At 34.2% G+C, this 15,065-nt stretch overlaps 1 protein-coding gene across 1 annotated transcript in view; it reads right to left on the bottom strand.

Moving 5' to 3' along the window:
- Positions 1-13,712, bottom strand: part of LOC113522421 (uncharacterized) — a 115,888-nt gene extending 102,176 nt beyond the window's left edge. The window contains exons 1-2 of the mRNA XM_052900491.1: positions 13,538-13,712; positions 966-1,021 (exon numbers count right to left, since the gene is read on the bottom strand). Coding sequence (XP_052756451.1) covers positions 966-1,002 — 37 coding nt within the window. The 5' untranslated portion in view covers positions 1,003-1,021; positions 13,538-13,712. The remainder of the gene's footprint in view (positions 1-965; positions 1,022-13,537) is intronic.
- Positions 13,713-15,065: the final 1,353 nt, after the last annotated feature.

Here is a 15,065-nt window from a genome sequence, read left to right as displayed (position 1 = left end):
TACACGAATTCGGAGATTTTTATGCAACTTAGAATATCAAACAAGTTGACGGCCCATCTGATAGAAAGCGGTAACCGTCGCCTATAGACAGGAACACCATGGACATAACAGTTTCGCCCATGATACCCCCATGCGTAGCCTCTCCTGAGGAGTGAGGTGTTATTCCTCTGTACTTTGTAAACGCACTGCCATATTCCACCCTTCAAACCGAAACACAGTCATGCAAACTCAACTGCTTCACGATAGAAACACGAATGGGACAGAGATGCCCAAACAAACGACTTCAAAATAATAAGATATATATATATATATATATATATATATATATATATATAGGGGACAAGGGACAATGGTTTTTTATAAAAATAAATAAAAATCAATTGTAAAATATAAGAAATAAAGCCCTTTCATATGATATCCCACTTGGAGTTCCACTTGGAGTTTAATTATTTAATTAAAATAAGCTAATTAAGTAAAAAATTAAGTAGCTAATTAATTAAAGTAGGTTAATTTGGAAATTTTAAGTACACATTTTGGACCCCCCGCCCCGCCCCGCCCCGCCGAAAATGTAAATACAAGTATTTTTTCAATTATTTCTATTGCAATATGTGCAGACCAACAATATACAAAAGTATTCCAAATTTCAAATCGATAATGCTATATTTCAGCAATCACAAATACTTGTGATTGCTGAAATATAGCGCTATGATGAACGGACAGACAAAATCACACCATAAGGATTCTTTTTTAACTTTTTGGTACGGAACCCTTAAAACAATCTAATTAACATTGCTAAACCTTGTCAATCAAGAGCAAGCAATAAAAGCAATTGTTTCATGTATAATATTAATTTGATATTAATATAATCCACATATAGAGTATTAACTTATTAAGTTCTGAATAAATAATTATTTAATTCAATGTAAGTATTCGTAATAGTGTTAATTAATTAATAAAGCGCTTACCGTGTTCATCTTTGTACCGCCGACATAGGGAAAACATCCTGCGATTTGGATAACACCTGTAAGAAATAAAATAAAATTATTTACCCTCAGTATCAACTAGAAATACTAGTGTTTGACAGGATGTAGACTACAGGGAAATAAAACCGATCACGTACGAATTGAACTCATTCTCCGAGGGTTTTGTACTTATGTATAAGGGATAGAATTACTTTTATTGTATTTCTTCTATTCTCATACAAAATAGATACTTAATAATCATTACTATTGATATTACAATTCGTAATTTCTTATTATGGGCCGTAACTGTAGTTAAAAACTGGAGTAAGTTTGTTTTTGAAGGTTTTTTGATAATTTCTCTAAAATGGTATTACACTCGCTAGCAACCAAATCGACTCAACCCTTGACGACGCACATATGCATTGATTTTACTAAAATGACAAATGTCCATTATAAAAATGATATGGCCTTCGAAATCTTAAGATGTCAGCTTTAATTTGATATCATTATCATTGAAATCTATCAATTATTTCTTAATTAAATGATGTCTGATCGTAAATAGGAATTTAGGAAAAGGGCCTTGGTCGCGTATTTTGGAAATTAAACAAAATATGGTAAAAATTAAAAAATATATCTTAAATCAATACTTTGTATTGACCCCTCTAGCCCTTACTACAGCCTGCAGTCTGTTTTCCATTGATGTTATCAATTTTTTGACATTTTCTTGAGGAATGCCCACTCCTCTAACAATGCTACTTTTAGCTCATCTACGCTTGAAGGGACTGAATTCCTAGCCCGCACTTTTCTTTTAAGCTCAACAAACGTTTTTTTGTTTTTTTCTGTAATATTTACATATACCTTTATAAACTGTAATTATTTCAATTTTTTCGCTACATGAACTTAGGAGATTTATTTATTTATATGCTTTTGTACATTCACTCATAGTATGTTTATGGTAAAAATGTACACAGCCGGACTTATCCCTTAAAAGGATTTCTTCCAGTCAACCTTGATAACTCGAAAGGAGAAAGTGTCCATAGAGTTTGTATATAAAACATATATAAAGCATAAAGATTTGTATATAGAGATAAGGGGGGGAAGGGTGTTATTCTCACATTTTCTATCATAACTGACAAACTAATCAACATAGAAATAAGTTTTAATAATATACAAAATAAGCCTGAGTCCTCAGGAATGGCCACGCACGGGGGGTATCATGCGCGAAACAGTATACTCTGTTATGTCCATGGTACTGCTCATGTCTATAGGCGACGGTTACCACTTTCCATCAGGTGGGCCGTCAGCTTGTTTGCCATTCTAAGTAGTACAAAAAAAAATAACAAAATAATTAAACAAAATAATTCTAATCAAGTAATCAGTTATATGGACTTCCGCAAGATAACACCTTGTTTAGTAAAATATTTATATCTAGATGTTTCCTACGATTTTACTCGCGTCAATCAGTATATTTTTATATACTGATAATAGTTTTATCTTATATGTTAATTTAACAACCTACCCGCATAGTTTTATTCAGATTCATAATTTCATCCCAACCATCTGGACGAGTGGCGGTCCTCCACCGTGCGTTTTTCAAGGCACTTTCTCCCACGCACAACCACTCTTTGGAATCAACTTCCAACAGCAGTATTTCTGAACCGATACATCATAACTTTCAAGAAAAGAGCATACTCCTTTTTAAAAGGCCGGCAGCACACCTACAATGCCGTTAATGTTGTGGGTGATCATGGGCAGCGGTAGTCACTTACCACCAGGTGAGCCGCATGCTCGTTTGGTGTTGTAAAAAAATAAAAATATCCGTTCAGATGTTTAAGCGTGATTGAGTAACAAATAAACAAACATCCAAACATTTTTAAACGATCACATTTACAAGTCTTTCAATTGTAGCTAATTTTAAAGTCGTTTTTATCTATGGAAATAGTCATTTTATAAATTCATCATTTTCTTTTTTTTTTTTAGCCGTGCAGATCCCGGCATTGAATAAGCCACCGCTTCCTTTCCCATGGGCGTCGTAAGAGACGACTAAGGGAGCTTATGGTGAAGGGACGGGCAGCGTCTTAAAACATCGCCAACGCCAAATCTTGCCAAACCAGTAGTTGCCTGCCAAGCGTGACAACTACTGGAAAACCCCTCTTATGGGGTAGGCTATGTTCAGCACTGAACAGTCAATGGCTGATACAGCATACAATATAATTAATTCTTACTCTAAAATAGTGATTTTATTGTAACAAATAAACTTACTTTCACATTTATAATTCAAAAATAATAAGGGCCCACTATTCACTTTGATGTTACAAAAGTTTATTTATTGATAGTAAACGCCCTTCCGCTCTAAATAAACCCTTTCAGAATAACCATCCGTAATGCTGTGAATGGACAAACAAACCCCTAAACTTTTTCCACATAAATTTTATATAGAAGCTCCAATCTAAATTTAGCCGGAATCAATTAATCTCGTGTTTCATGTGCAGGGTGTTTTTTTAATGGGTGATAATGGAATGGCAACCCCACCTGCGCTAACGGTATATACCGGCGGGGCACCAGTGAAGGATGATAGGTGAGGATGAAGCAGGTCAGTTAGCCTATCGTGATAAATTCAACAAGAATTGAAATTCCAAGAGGAATCACGAGGTCGACCTAATAGGGCATATTGCTCATTGTGTCATGGCCCATTCCGATATCGCCCATATCGGTCGGTCGGATATCTATTTTCGAATGTGTTAAGGAATTGTTATCAAATATTATTTTTTAAATACCAGACCTTTAACGTATTCGTTATTGGACCAGTCTATATATATATATATATATATATATGTATTTCTCGTAGGTGTCTTAAGAGGCAACTAAGGGAAATTAATGTTCTAGGTATGAGCACCAGCGGCCCTCTTAAATCATCATCAAAGCCTGACTGCAGTTGTGAACCCGCCTACTAAGCTTGGCAACAACTAGTAAAACCCCCCAATAGGGGGAGGTCTATACTCAGCAGAAGACAGTAATTTACTGATTTGATGATGAGATGACTGTTAGTATTAAATAAATACAATTATTTAATAATAATAATAAAAAATTCATATTAATTAAACAAACATACAGTGAGAAATAAAAAAATTAATAATACCCGTAGGAATTGTCTACGGCTTGTTATTCGTAGCACATGCTACACGTTACGTAGCGTGAGAGTCGTAGCAAAAGCCGTAGCAAATCCGAGAGCTCTTTGTAAAATTTGTACATTTATAAATATTGTGCCCAAGGTACAGGTCGTTTGTTAATATAACTTGTTTAATGTTAAGGTTTAACAATATAATCGCTACTAGCGATCCACCCTGACTTCGCACGGGTGGAGAGAAGTTTTAAAAACAAATATATAGTTTATGTTACTCTATAAAAGAAACATTTTTTGAGTTTACCTAAAGCCACCAAAGCCTAACTGCGGTTGCTACCCGCAGTGTGCCACTACTGGCAAACCCCTCCTTATGAGGGGGGAAAGGAATTGTTAGTAATGGAGACTGAGAATCCCATTGCTAGCAATATACTCAACCAGGTCGACCTCCTCGCGGTTCTCCCTGGAAACTATCATGGTTAATTCCTGATGAATTCATCATGATGGGCTAACTGACCTGTTTTCATTCTCATCTATCACCCTTCACTGGTGCTCCGCCAGCGTATCCTGTTAGCGCAGGTGGAGTTACCATACCATTTTCACCCATAAAAAAAAACCTCCTTATGGCCTATATTCAGCAGCAGACAGTTAACAGCTGTTCTGAATAATGAATAAAATCACACAATAGAGGCTGTACTAACGAATATTGCAAATTACTCTCTTTCAAAACTATTAAAAAATAATATTGAAAGCTATTGTAGCGTAACGCTTAACTATGGCGAATGGCAAGGACGTAATCAGAGACATTTTTTTTCATAAGTTTTTTTTTAAATTTTCATATTTTTTCTTAATAAGTTTATTATAAAAAACATAACACTCTCCATACTGGTTTTATTATTAGTACTGTTATATGAAACCTCAAAATAAATTGGCCATTTATTTATAATTTTAATAAAATTGCTCCAACATTCCACTCCTATAATCCTATTACGCTTGTCAAATTAATTGTAATTAATTACGCGAATACAATTAAACTCTTTTATATTTTTATTAGCTTTATAAAACATGCGAATATTACGATACATACCCGTGTAAAGCCCAATGTTTTACGAGTATGTCTTTAATTAAATTAGGTACCCGTAACTTATTTATCTAGTACACGTATTTACGTTAGGATCAGTTAGAACCAAATATTAAGAGCACGTAAATATTTGTAACATTGCTACGTATATAACGTATGTGAAATTTATTTTCATTTTAGCAGAATATGAGTAAACAGTGAAGAGGTGAAATGGTAACAGGCAGCTATGTCGTTCTAAGAACCGATACGACAAGACGTACTAGTCACGGATATCACTTTACGCGGTATTAAATGGTAACTGTATATTGATTTTGAATATCAGATATCGGAACTAGGTTTGTTTTTCCAAACCTGTGTATTGGTTGATTTCTGTGGTAGTTCGAAGCTAAAGTGGTTGGTACCGCTTGGATATCAACTTTTATTATGTATTTACAATGAATACCATTACTGTCAACTTTTCACAAGCATTTTGTATTTGTTTATATAAAAAAAAAATTACGAATAAAGATTATAGACTATAATCTTTATTCGTTATTTTTTTTTACTTTTACATAGTTTAAAAACATGGGCTGGAATCTTCTTTTAGGTATAATTAAACACATAGGGGGTATCATGGGCGAAACAGTATACTCTGTTATACCCATGGTACTGCTCATGTCTATAGGCGACGGTTATCACTTTCCATCAGGTGGACCATCAGCTTGTTTGCCATTCTTAGTTGTAAAAAAAAATACCTGTTTCTCAACTCCGTTCATCCAGTGTTCCTTACAAATACCTATGTATGTATAAAAACTATTTGTCTAACTTTAGTGTTTTATTACATTCATATTTATATTAGTAATATTTATTTATTTAATTTTATTATTTTTATTTTTTACCAAACAAAAATTATCAGCTAAAAAATTACATTATTGAAAAAGAGAATAAACACAAAAAAAAACAATTGCAGGTTTTCACAAATAAAAAAACGAGATTTAACTACGAGTAAATGTATATGACATCTCTAATACCCACAATCAACAGGGGGGAAAAGGATTGTTAGCAATGGAGTTTGACAGCCCCATTGCTAGCAATATACCTTATTAGATCGACCTCCACGTGGTTCCCCCTGGAAACCATTGTGAACAATTCTTGTTGAATTCGTCAGGATGGGCTAACTGACCTGCTTCATCCTCACCTATCATCCTTCACTGGTGCCCCACCGGTGTATACCGATAGCGCGGGTGGGGTTACCATTCCATTATCATCCATTTAGAAAAAAGCCCACAATTAACTATTATTATTAGGTTACAGTGAAAAATTATTAATTATACGTACAAGAACAATATTATTATATTGAGTGACCTTTTGTCAATTACGTGTGACAAATATATATGAATGCAATAAGGAATCGGTGTCATCCGATCTAATTAATTTGGGTGTCATTCGATATCTAGTTATTGGATGTTGGACAGATACATAATTGTACAAATGTTATATAGCTAAAACACATTGTAGCTATATAACATTTGTACTCCATGACTAGTAGAAATACCGTGTATCCGACATATAATACAGGGTGGCCCAAAAGTCCTTAGAAAAGTAAAATTTGAATTAAACGAAAACGGATATGTATATTCAAGGAAGTCGCCACTCATGAAACACGGATTGTTTATATCTGCCGTCAAACTCTCTTCCTACATAATATGGCCCTTTCATAATAATCATAATAATATAATTTATTTACTGAAAAACACGTTATACAGATGTTAGTGGTGTTATACAGATGATGTGGTAGGAACAGGCGTGTTTTGCCAAAACAATGGCGTGAAAAATTTTAATATTGACGGTAACTTCTTTTCAAATACTATTAACAAAATATTATTTATGTGCTTATAAAATGGAATTATTTTTTAGTCCAACAAGTTCTTAATTGAGTAATAACACTTGTCCAAAAGCCGTAGCAGTAAAACTATGGAATATTGTAAAGAATAGTGTAATAAAATTAATAATTATACATGCAGTATAAAATTAGAAGTCTATATAATAATAATTTATTATATTCAACTTTAAAGTTATTAATAAATTAATAAATAATTTCCGTGTAGTGTCCGGCATAGATAGGGCAGGTCCTTCGTTTCCCCTGGGTGTCGTAAGAAGCAAATAAGGGAATTACGTCGAGGGATAGGCAGCAGTGTTTAAACACCTTTTAAAACATCACCAAACCCTAACTGCAGTTGCTAATTCGCCTGTCAAGCGTGGCAATTACTTGCAAAACTCGCCAACAAGGAGGCTTATGTTCAGCAATAAATAGTTAACGATTGATATAATTGATATAAATTTTAAAGTTACAAACAGATAGCTTTGAACCATATCCCATGTCATTAAATAGCACTACATATAAAACAAAGTCACTTTTCATCCATCCGTCCCTATGTATGCTTAGATCTTAAAAATTACGCAACGGATTAGATGCGTTTTTTTTAACAGATAGAGTAAATAAAAAGGAAAATTTATATGTATAATACATGCATAATATAGTAGAGAGACTGATAATTTTAAAGGTTTCTAATGTGATTTGATGTAATGTGCACTCATACGAAGCCGGGGCGAGTCGCTAGTTTATAATAAATTGCCAAATAACATAAAAATAAAAAATAATATCAGCACGTTAAGACAGCTTCTAATTAATAATTCTTTGGACCAGTATATAAGAGATAAATTGATATAATGTCTCTCTCTCCAGGTTGCTATGCTTAACAATATTTTTTTCTATACAACTTAGAATGGCAAACAAACTGACGGCCCACCTGATGGAAAGTGGTAACCGTCGCCTATAGACATGAACAGTACCATAGAAATAACAGAGTATACTGTTTTGCCCATGATACCCCTCATGCGTTGCCATTCCATGTATGTTGTGTTATGTATTTTGTAATACATGTAAAATATTATATTATAATGCAAAAGTAGTTTATAGTGCAACTGTAATAAATAAATAAATAGATTTATCAAGCACGAATGAATAGAGATATCAGTAGGGGCCGCCTTAGACGAACGTATGTCGACTCAATAGACGACGTGCTGAAGAAGGGCCAAATAAAAAGTATCCGTAACCGGCGAGCCTGTATGAAAAGATTGATGAATGTGGAGGAAGCGAGAGAGGTCTGTTTGAATCGAAGCATTCAGCGTCCTATTGTTTCTGCCTACACTATTGGGAAACAGGCATGACAGACATGTATGTATGTATAAATCGAAAACCGGATAATGAAACTTATGTCACAATAATGTACAAAAAATTACTAGAGGGAGACTTTGTACAAAAGTACAAAGTAGCTTGGGTACCTCTGTCCCATTCGTGTTTCAACCGTGAAGCAGTTGTGTTTGCATGGCCGTGTTTCAGTTTGAAGGGTGGGATATGGCGTGAATTTACTGGGTACAGAGGAATAATACCCGAGTCCACAGGAATGGCAACACATGGGGGGTATCATGGGCGAAACTGTATAGTCTGTTATGTCCATGGTACTGCTCATGTCTATAGGCGACGGTTACCACTTTCCATCAGGTGGGCAATTAACTTGTTTGCCATTCTAAGTTGTATAAAAATAAAATAAAAAAAAAAAAAACTAAAATTAAGCTTAACTCTATTTCTCTGTGTCACTGTGAAATCTGTATGCTTTACACATTTATTGGCTATATTTATTCATATTAGCCATTAATTGTCCACTGCTGAACATAGGGCTCTCTCATAAGAAAGGTTTCGCCAGTATTCACCATACTTGGCAGGCGGATTGACAACCGCAGTTAGCCTTTAGTGATGTTTTATGAAGGACGCTGCTGCTCCATCCTCGACTATTAAATTCCTTTAGTCGTCTCTTACGACATCCACAGAAAAGAAGGGGTGGCCTATTCTATGCCGAGACCACGCGAATATTAAGACTAAAGTTATTGGCTCTATGACCATTTATTATCACGAGAACCGTACGTTAGAATATCACCCTGGTCCTATAAAAAAAACTCGCGGCATATGAACACTAATAAATTATCATAAATTAAAAACTACTACTACCATTCTTCATATTGTGAAATGTTGTAAAGAATAAAAACTCTAATATGGCGTATCTGACGTAATATATATATATATATATATATATATATATATATATATATATATATATAATGTCAGCCATAATTTGTTATGGATGATAATGGTATGGTAACCCCACCTGCGCTATCGGTATACACCGGCGGTGTACTAGTGAAGGATGATAGGTGAGTGAGACGATGGTTTCCAGGGGGAACCACGTGGAGGTCGACCTAATAGGGCATATTGCTAGCAATGGGACTGTCAAACTACATTGCTAACAATCCCTTTCCCCTCTATATATATATACGAGTATATACTGACATACATTTTTTAATTCGTACTTACTTTAATATTATCATATTACCAATATCAATACACTATTATCAAACCAAATTCAAATGTTTTTGACTACCTCTTCAGGGAATACAATTGTGATAAAGTTGTTCGTAAATTCTCATTAAATTTGTAAGTTTTTTTTTATACTGAAAACCCAATAGTGCTATTTTAGACAAGCGAATTGGCGGGAATAAACGTCAACTTGGAAATTGACGTAAATTCCCTACAGGCCTACTCGTGAGTATCATAATTATTCTCAATATACTTTTTGCTCTGATTTATTATTTAATAATTATTAGCATCGATTTCTTTTGTCGGATTATTTAATAATTCAACAGAGCAAACCTTTGTTTAAATATGTACCTACTAGCTGTCTGTATAGAATAATGTATTAATACTTAATTGATTAAATAAAACAATAAATCACTGTTCATCCCAAAGGTTGACTGATATTGAATGTTACTAGCATTAACTCTTTGTGCCGTCTTTTTTTTGATATTTTTTATGCTACTTAGAATGGCAAACAAGCTGACGGCCCACCTGATCGAAAGTGGTAACCGTCACCTATGTCTATAGGTATATATACATATAACTTTTTCTATGCAACGTAGAATGGCAAACAAACTGACGGCCCACCTGATGGAAAGTGGTAACCGTCGCCTATAGACATGAGCAGTACCATGGACATAACAAAGCATACTGTTTCGCCCATGATACCTCCCATGTGTTGTCATTCCTGAGGACTCAGGTATTATTTCTCTGTACCCTGTAAACTCACTGCCATATCCCACCCTTCAAACCGAAACACAGCCATGTAAACACAACTGCTTCACAGTAGAAACACGAATGGGACTAAGGTGCCCATGCAAACGACTTTTGTACAAAGTCTCCCTCTGGTACGAGTAAATAAAATTATTTAAATAAATAAACATTGTCCATGAAACACAATGTTTTTAGCTTTATTTCTACATTGCTACTAAGTTTACTACTTACTCAGTATTTTTCTTATCTTTAATTCTATTAAATTAAATTGCCATGTGGTTCCGGCATAGAATGGACCATCCTTTCCCGTGTGTGTAGTAAGAGGCGACTAATGGAACTTACCGGTTGAGGGATGATTTGGGCATTACCAAAAGCCTAAACGTGGTTGCCAACCCGCCTGCCACCAGTGAGCTTTCGGCAGTAGTTGACACGTTTGGCACGTGAATTGGCAACTGCATTTAGGCTTTAGTGAAGCTTTAAAAGAGACACTACTGCCCATCCCTTAATCATAAAATTCCCTTAGTCGCCTCTATTGACACCCACGGAAAAGGAAGGTATAACACAGCTTTTATTTAAATATATAATAATCTATTAATTTAGTTAGATTAAATATATCAGCGTCTCATCACTTACAACCTTGTCCTCTCAATCTTTTACCATCTCATCTATAAACCTCTGGAATGCACTGCCTATTGATATCAAAAAGTCCGTAACCAAATTTTCCTTTAAAAAATCCCTTCGTGAACTTATTCAATTTATCACAACAATGAAAAGCCTTAATCTGTTATATAAATAATTATGATTTATATATTTATTAATTTAATATATACTATGTATTTAAGGAATTTTGTAAAAAAAATAATAAACAATAAAAAGGATATTTTATTCATATATACTATGTTTAGTTATTTATATATGTATTGTATTTGATTTATGTGTGTATATTTTTGTAAGTATATTATTCTATATGTTTGTAACATTATTTATCATAAAATATTATCTTTCAAAATATTCATTTAATTTACATTTTTATTTAAATCTATGCACCGCCATTTACTCTCTCTGTTTAGCGTAACGTTTGACTGGTAGAGAATGCCACCAGGCATTAAGTCTGCCCTGTAGATATTTACTAATGTGTGCAAGAGTATAAATAAACAAATAAATAAACCTTGTTGTTATTAAGAGATGGATTTAGAGGTTCTTTCTTTTAATAGGTGATAATGGAATGGTAACCCAACCCGTGCTGTTGGTATACACCGGCGGGACACCAGTGAAGGATGATAGGTGAATATGAAGCAGGTCAGTTAGCCCATCGTGGCGAATTTAACAAGAATTATTCACGATAGTTTACAGGGGAAACCACGTGGAGGTCGACCTAATATTGCTGGCAATAGAGCTGTCAAACTCCACTGCTAACAATCCCTTTCCCCCGGATTTAGAAGTCGTTTTTTTTTTCAATCAACTTTTATTATAAAACGTAATAGAAAGCAAGAATCTAATAAGTAAAATAAGCTAAAGCTTTTTGATGAAGGAGTCAAGTATCTCCGGATACAGGGGAAAGAACAGTTAATATTAGGATCTGAAAGCTCCTTCGTCCCCATAATATAGCGGAAGGTATTCTTTTGAAGTGTTCTGTTACCAATTACATTCTTTCTAAAGTCTGTTACAACCATATTACGTATTTATAAGACATGTAATATAGGATTTTGTTAATGGATGATAATGGAATGCTAACCCCGCTTGCATTCTCGGTATACGCTAGGGTGGCACCAGTGAGGCATGATAGGTGAGGACTGGAAATTAAATTATTTTGTCCATTAATGACAGTCTGTTTGGATGTTTCTTCCTCTTTTACGGAAAAAATATTACTAAACGTATATGAAAGAAATTTGGTACACAGATAGGTTATATCCTAACTTAACGTGTAGGCTACCAACCTCTTTCAAACCTACATAGTTACAGAAAAATAAATAGTGACGTTCTTAACAATCTTCTTGTCTTAGCAATTTTACCGAACAATATTTTGTATCGCGACTTATTATAACTGGATTTATTTACTGTAAATATTATTAATTATACAATCTCGTACTAAATCTTTCTTTCTTTCACTCCTTCTGAATCTATATTTATATAAATATCATCAAGCCCACATCTACACCCTCTACAAGCGTATAGGACACTCTATGTACTGATCCACGCGAGTGAAATCGCGGGATACAGCTAGTCTTAAGTACGTCAATCGTAGTACCATTTATATACATTACATGTTACCAATCTACATTTATCCATAATTTATAATTTCTTATAAACATCGAAGTACATTTCTATAATTAACAGATGTCCAGGTGATATACCTAATTCTACATAATAAATATATGTGATTTTGTATTTTTTTGTTATATTTATAATCTAGATAAATGGCCAGCAGCGTCCCTCTTAAAATACCATCAAAGCCTAACTGCAGATGCCAACCTGCCTACCAAGCGTGACAATTACTAACAAAACCCCCTTTATGGTTAGTAGCTGATATGGTGATAATTTTTAATTTAATTTGTATTGTACATACAAGGTCTTCGTATTTGCCATTTGACTACACCATAAAATCCATGTATAGGTGCAGTACTGAACTTCCGTTTGCAATATATTCTGCGGATTTATATTATTTTAAAGTTATTAAAAAAAGAATAAAAAATATTTAAATGTATTTTTTTTTATTTATTATACGTATAAAAACTATACTAAAACCAAACTAATACTAAAAACTTATAAAACAGCGTTTATATATATATAAAAAAAACTAAATCTACAAGTTTTTTTCTGTATATTGTATAATTGCCGAATTAATTAATTATTCAACTTAATTATATTTATTACTTTTGATAATTTATTTATTATTAAATATACTAATAATAATTTATTAAATAATCGTTTCTTATTTATTTGCATTTTATAATAAAATATGATCTGATCACAATTTTATTAAATTCAAAGTTAAACGTGACAATTTACACATGCCATCATTCCTACCAATATTAAAAAATACAACAAAAAAATTTTCTATTAGAACCGGTATAAGATATTAATTTTCAATTTAAGAGAATGTTTTCGGCTACATCACTAATAGCCCATAAATTATAACATTTTCTCATATACTTAAAAGGCGTCTAATACTAGTAACTAGATGTAATAGATGTATAACAAATACGAACCTGGCAAGGCCTACAGTCGCCGTCGGGCTGGAATGTCGTGGGAACCCATTTTGGCGCCACAAAAATGAAACGTATTCAAATATTTAAAAATGGAATGCCACTGCACTATTTAAAAAAAAGTTCATCACATGTGTGTGCCAGCATCGAGATTGGTCACGAACGGCGGCGGCCGAGGTTGTATAGCGACTGGCTGTCAGGCGCTGACGGGTCGGGAGACTCCGGCGGAGGTCGGGAGGACTCGGCCTGCTCCGTGCTCGGTTCTCAGGACGAGAGGAGTCCATCAGCGTAGTAAATAAGGCTCGCACAATGAGCTCTGATGCCCACTTCAGTGGCGTTGTAAAATGTACATTAACCATAACACGGAAGCATTTACCAAACTGTTATTTTTTTTAGGAAACTCTAAATGTGACTATTATTATGGCAATACAGATAGCAGTGTATTCAGCAACATTTAAAGTTATCAATGAATCTAAAGTGGTTAGCTTAATGATTATAATGGAACCATAAATCGATTTTCATATTTACGACTCATATAATTAATTTTTTTCTAAGGTTCCGTTCGGCAACGCGCGCGTAATGCCTCTGGTATTGCAGGTGTTCATAGGCTACGGTAACCACTTACCATCAGGTGGGCCGTATGCTTGTTTGCCACCTCAGTGGTATAAAAAAAAGAATAAATCCATGTAATTATAAATTTAAAAACATTAATCGGTTTGACCAACTAGCGATGCGCCCCGGTTTCGTTATAGGTAGATAGCAATATATGTATATATTGCCGTGTGGTCTCGGCATAGAATAGGCCACCCCTTCTTTTCCTATGGGTGTGGTAAGAATCGACTAAGAGAGGGCGAAGGATGGGCAGCAGCATCTCTCTTAACACATCTCTAAAGCTTAACTGCGGTTACCAACCCGCCTGGCCACCGTGGCAATTACTGGCAAACCCTTTAAGAGGGAGGCTTATGTTCAGCGGTGGACAGTTAAAATCTGATATGATGATGATGAATCGGTTTGACAAAATGACTATTTTAGACCTTAAAAGCTCAAAGAGTAAGCAATGCATACGAGACATGCACGATATTATAAGCATTGGCGAGCCATGTACTTGGTTACAAACATTTTACAAATCTTACTTGCTATCTTCAAAAGGATAAATAGTTGCTTTTAAATGTAAAATTATAAATATATTTTGCAATTTAGAATGGCAAACAAACTAACAACCCAGTTGATGGAGAGTGGTAACTAACGTCGACAGAGGATGATGTTCATGTGAACAATACCATAGACATTACACAGTACTCCGCGACTTCCTCGAACTTTCCTTCAATGTGCTATATCTCTATTATCTGTTATTTCATTACCATATATCACTCCATTATGGAATGTAACAAAATAAATAAATCCAGAATAACAATGCTCGATATACATATATAAATATAAACTTCTGATTATCGCCTTACGAGTGAAACGAAATTAAAAAGAGAATTCTTACCAATGAGTGGTGCAAATAGATTATATATCTATCTATCTA

This window comes from Galleria mellonella, unplaced genomic scaffold, assembly GCF_026898425.1.
Source record: "Galleria mellonella isolate WM207_F2 unplaced genomic scaffold, CSIRO_AGI_GalMel_v1 utg65, whole genome shotgun sequence".
Classification (NCBI taxonomy): Eukaryota; Metazoa; Arthropoda; class Insecta; order Lepidoptera; family Pyralidae; genus Galleria; species Galleria mellonella.
The sequence above is the reverse complement of the archived record's forward strand: the minus strand, read 5'-3'. Positions and strand labels throughout refer to the sequence as shown.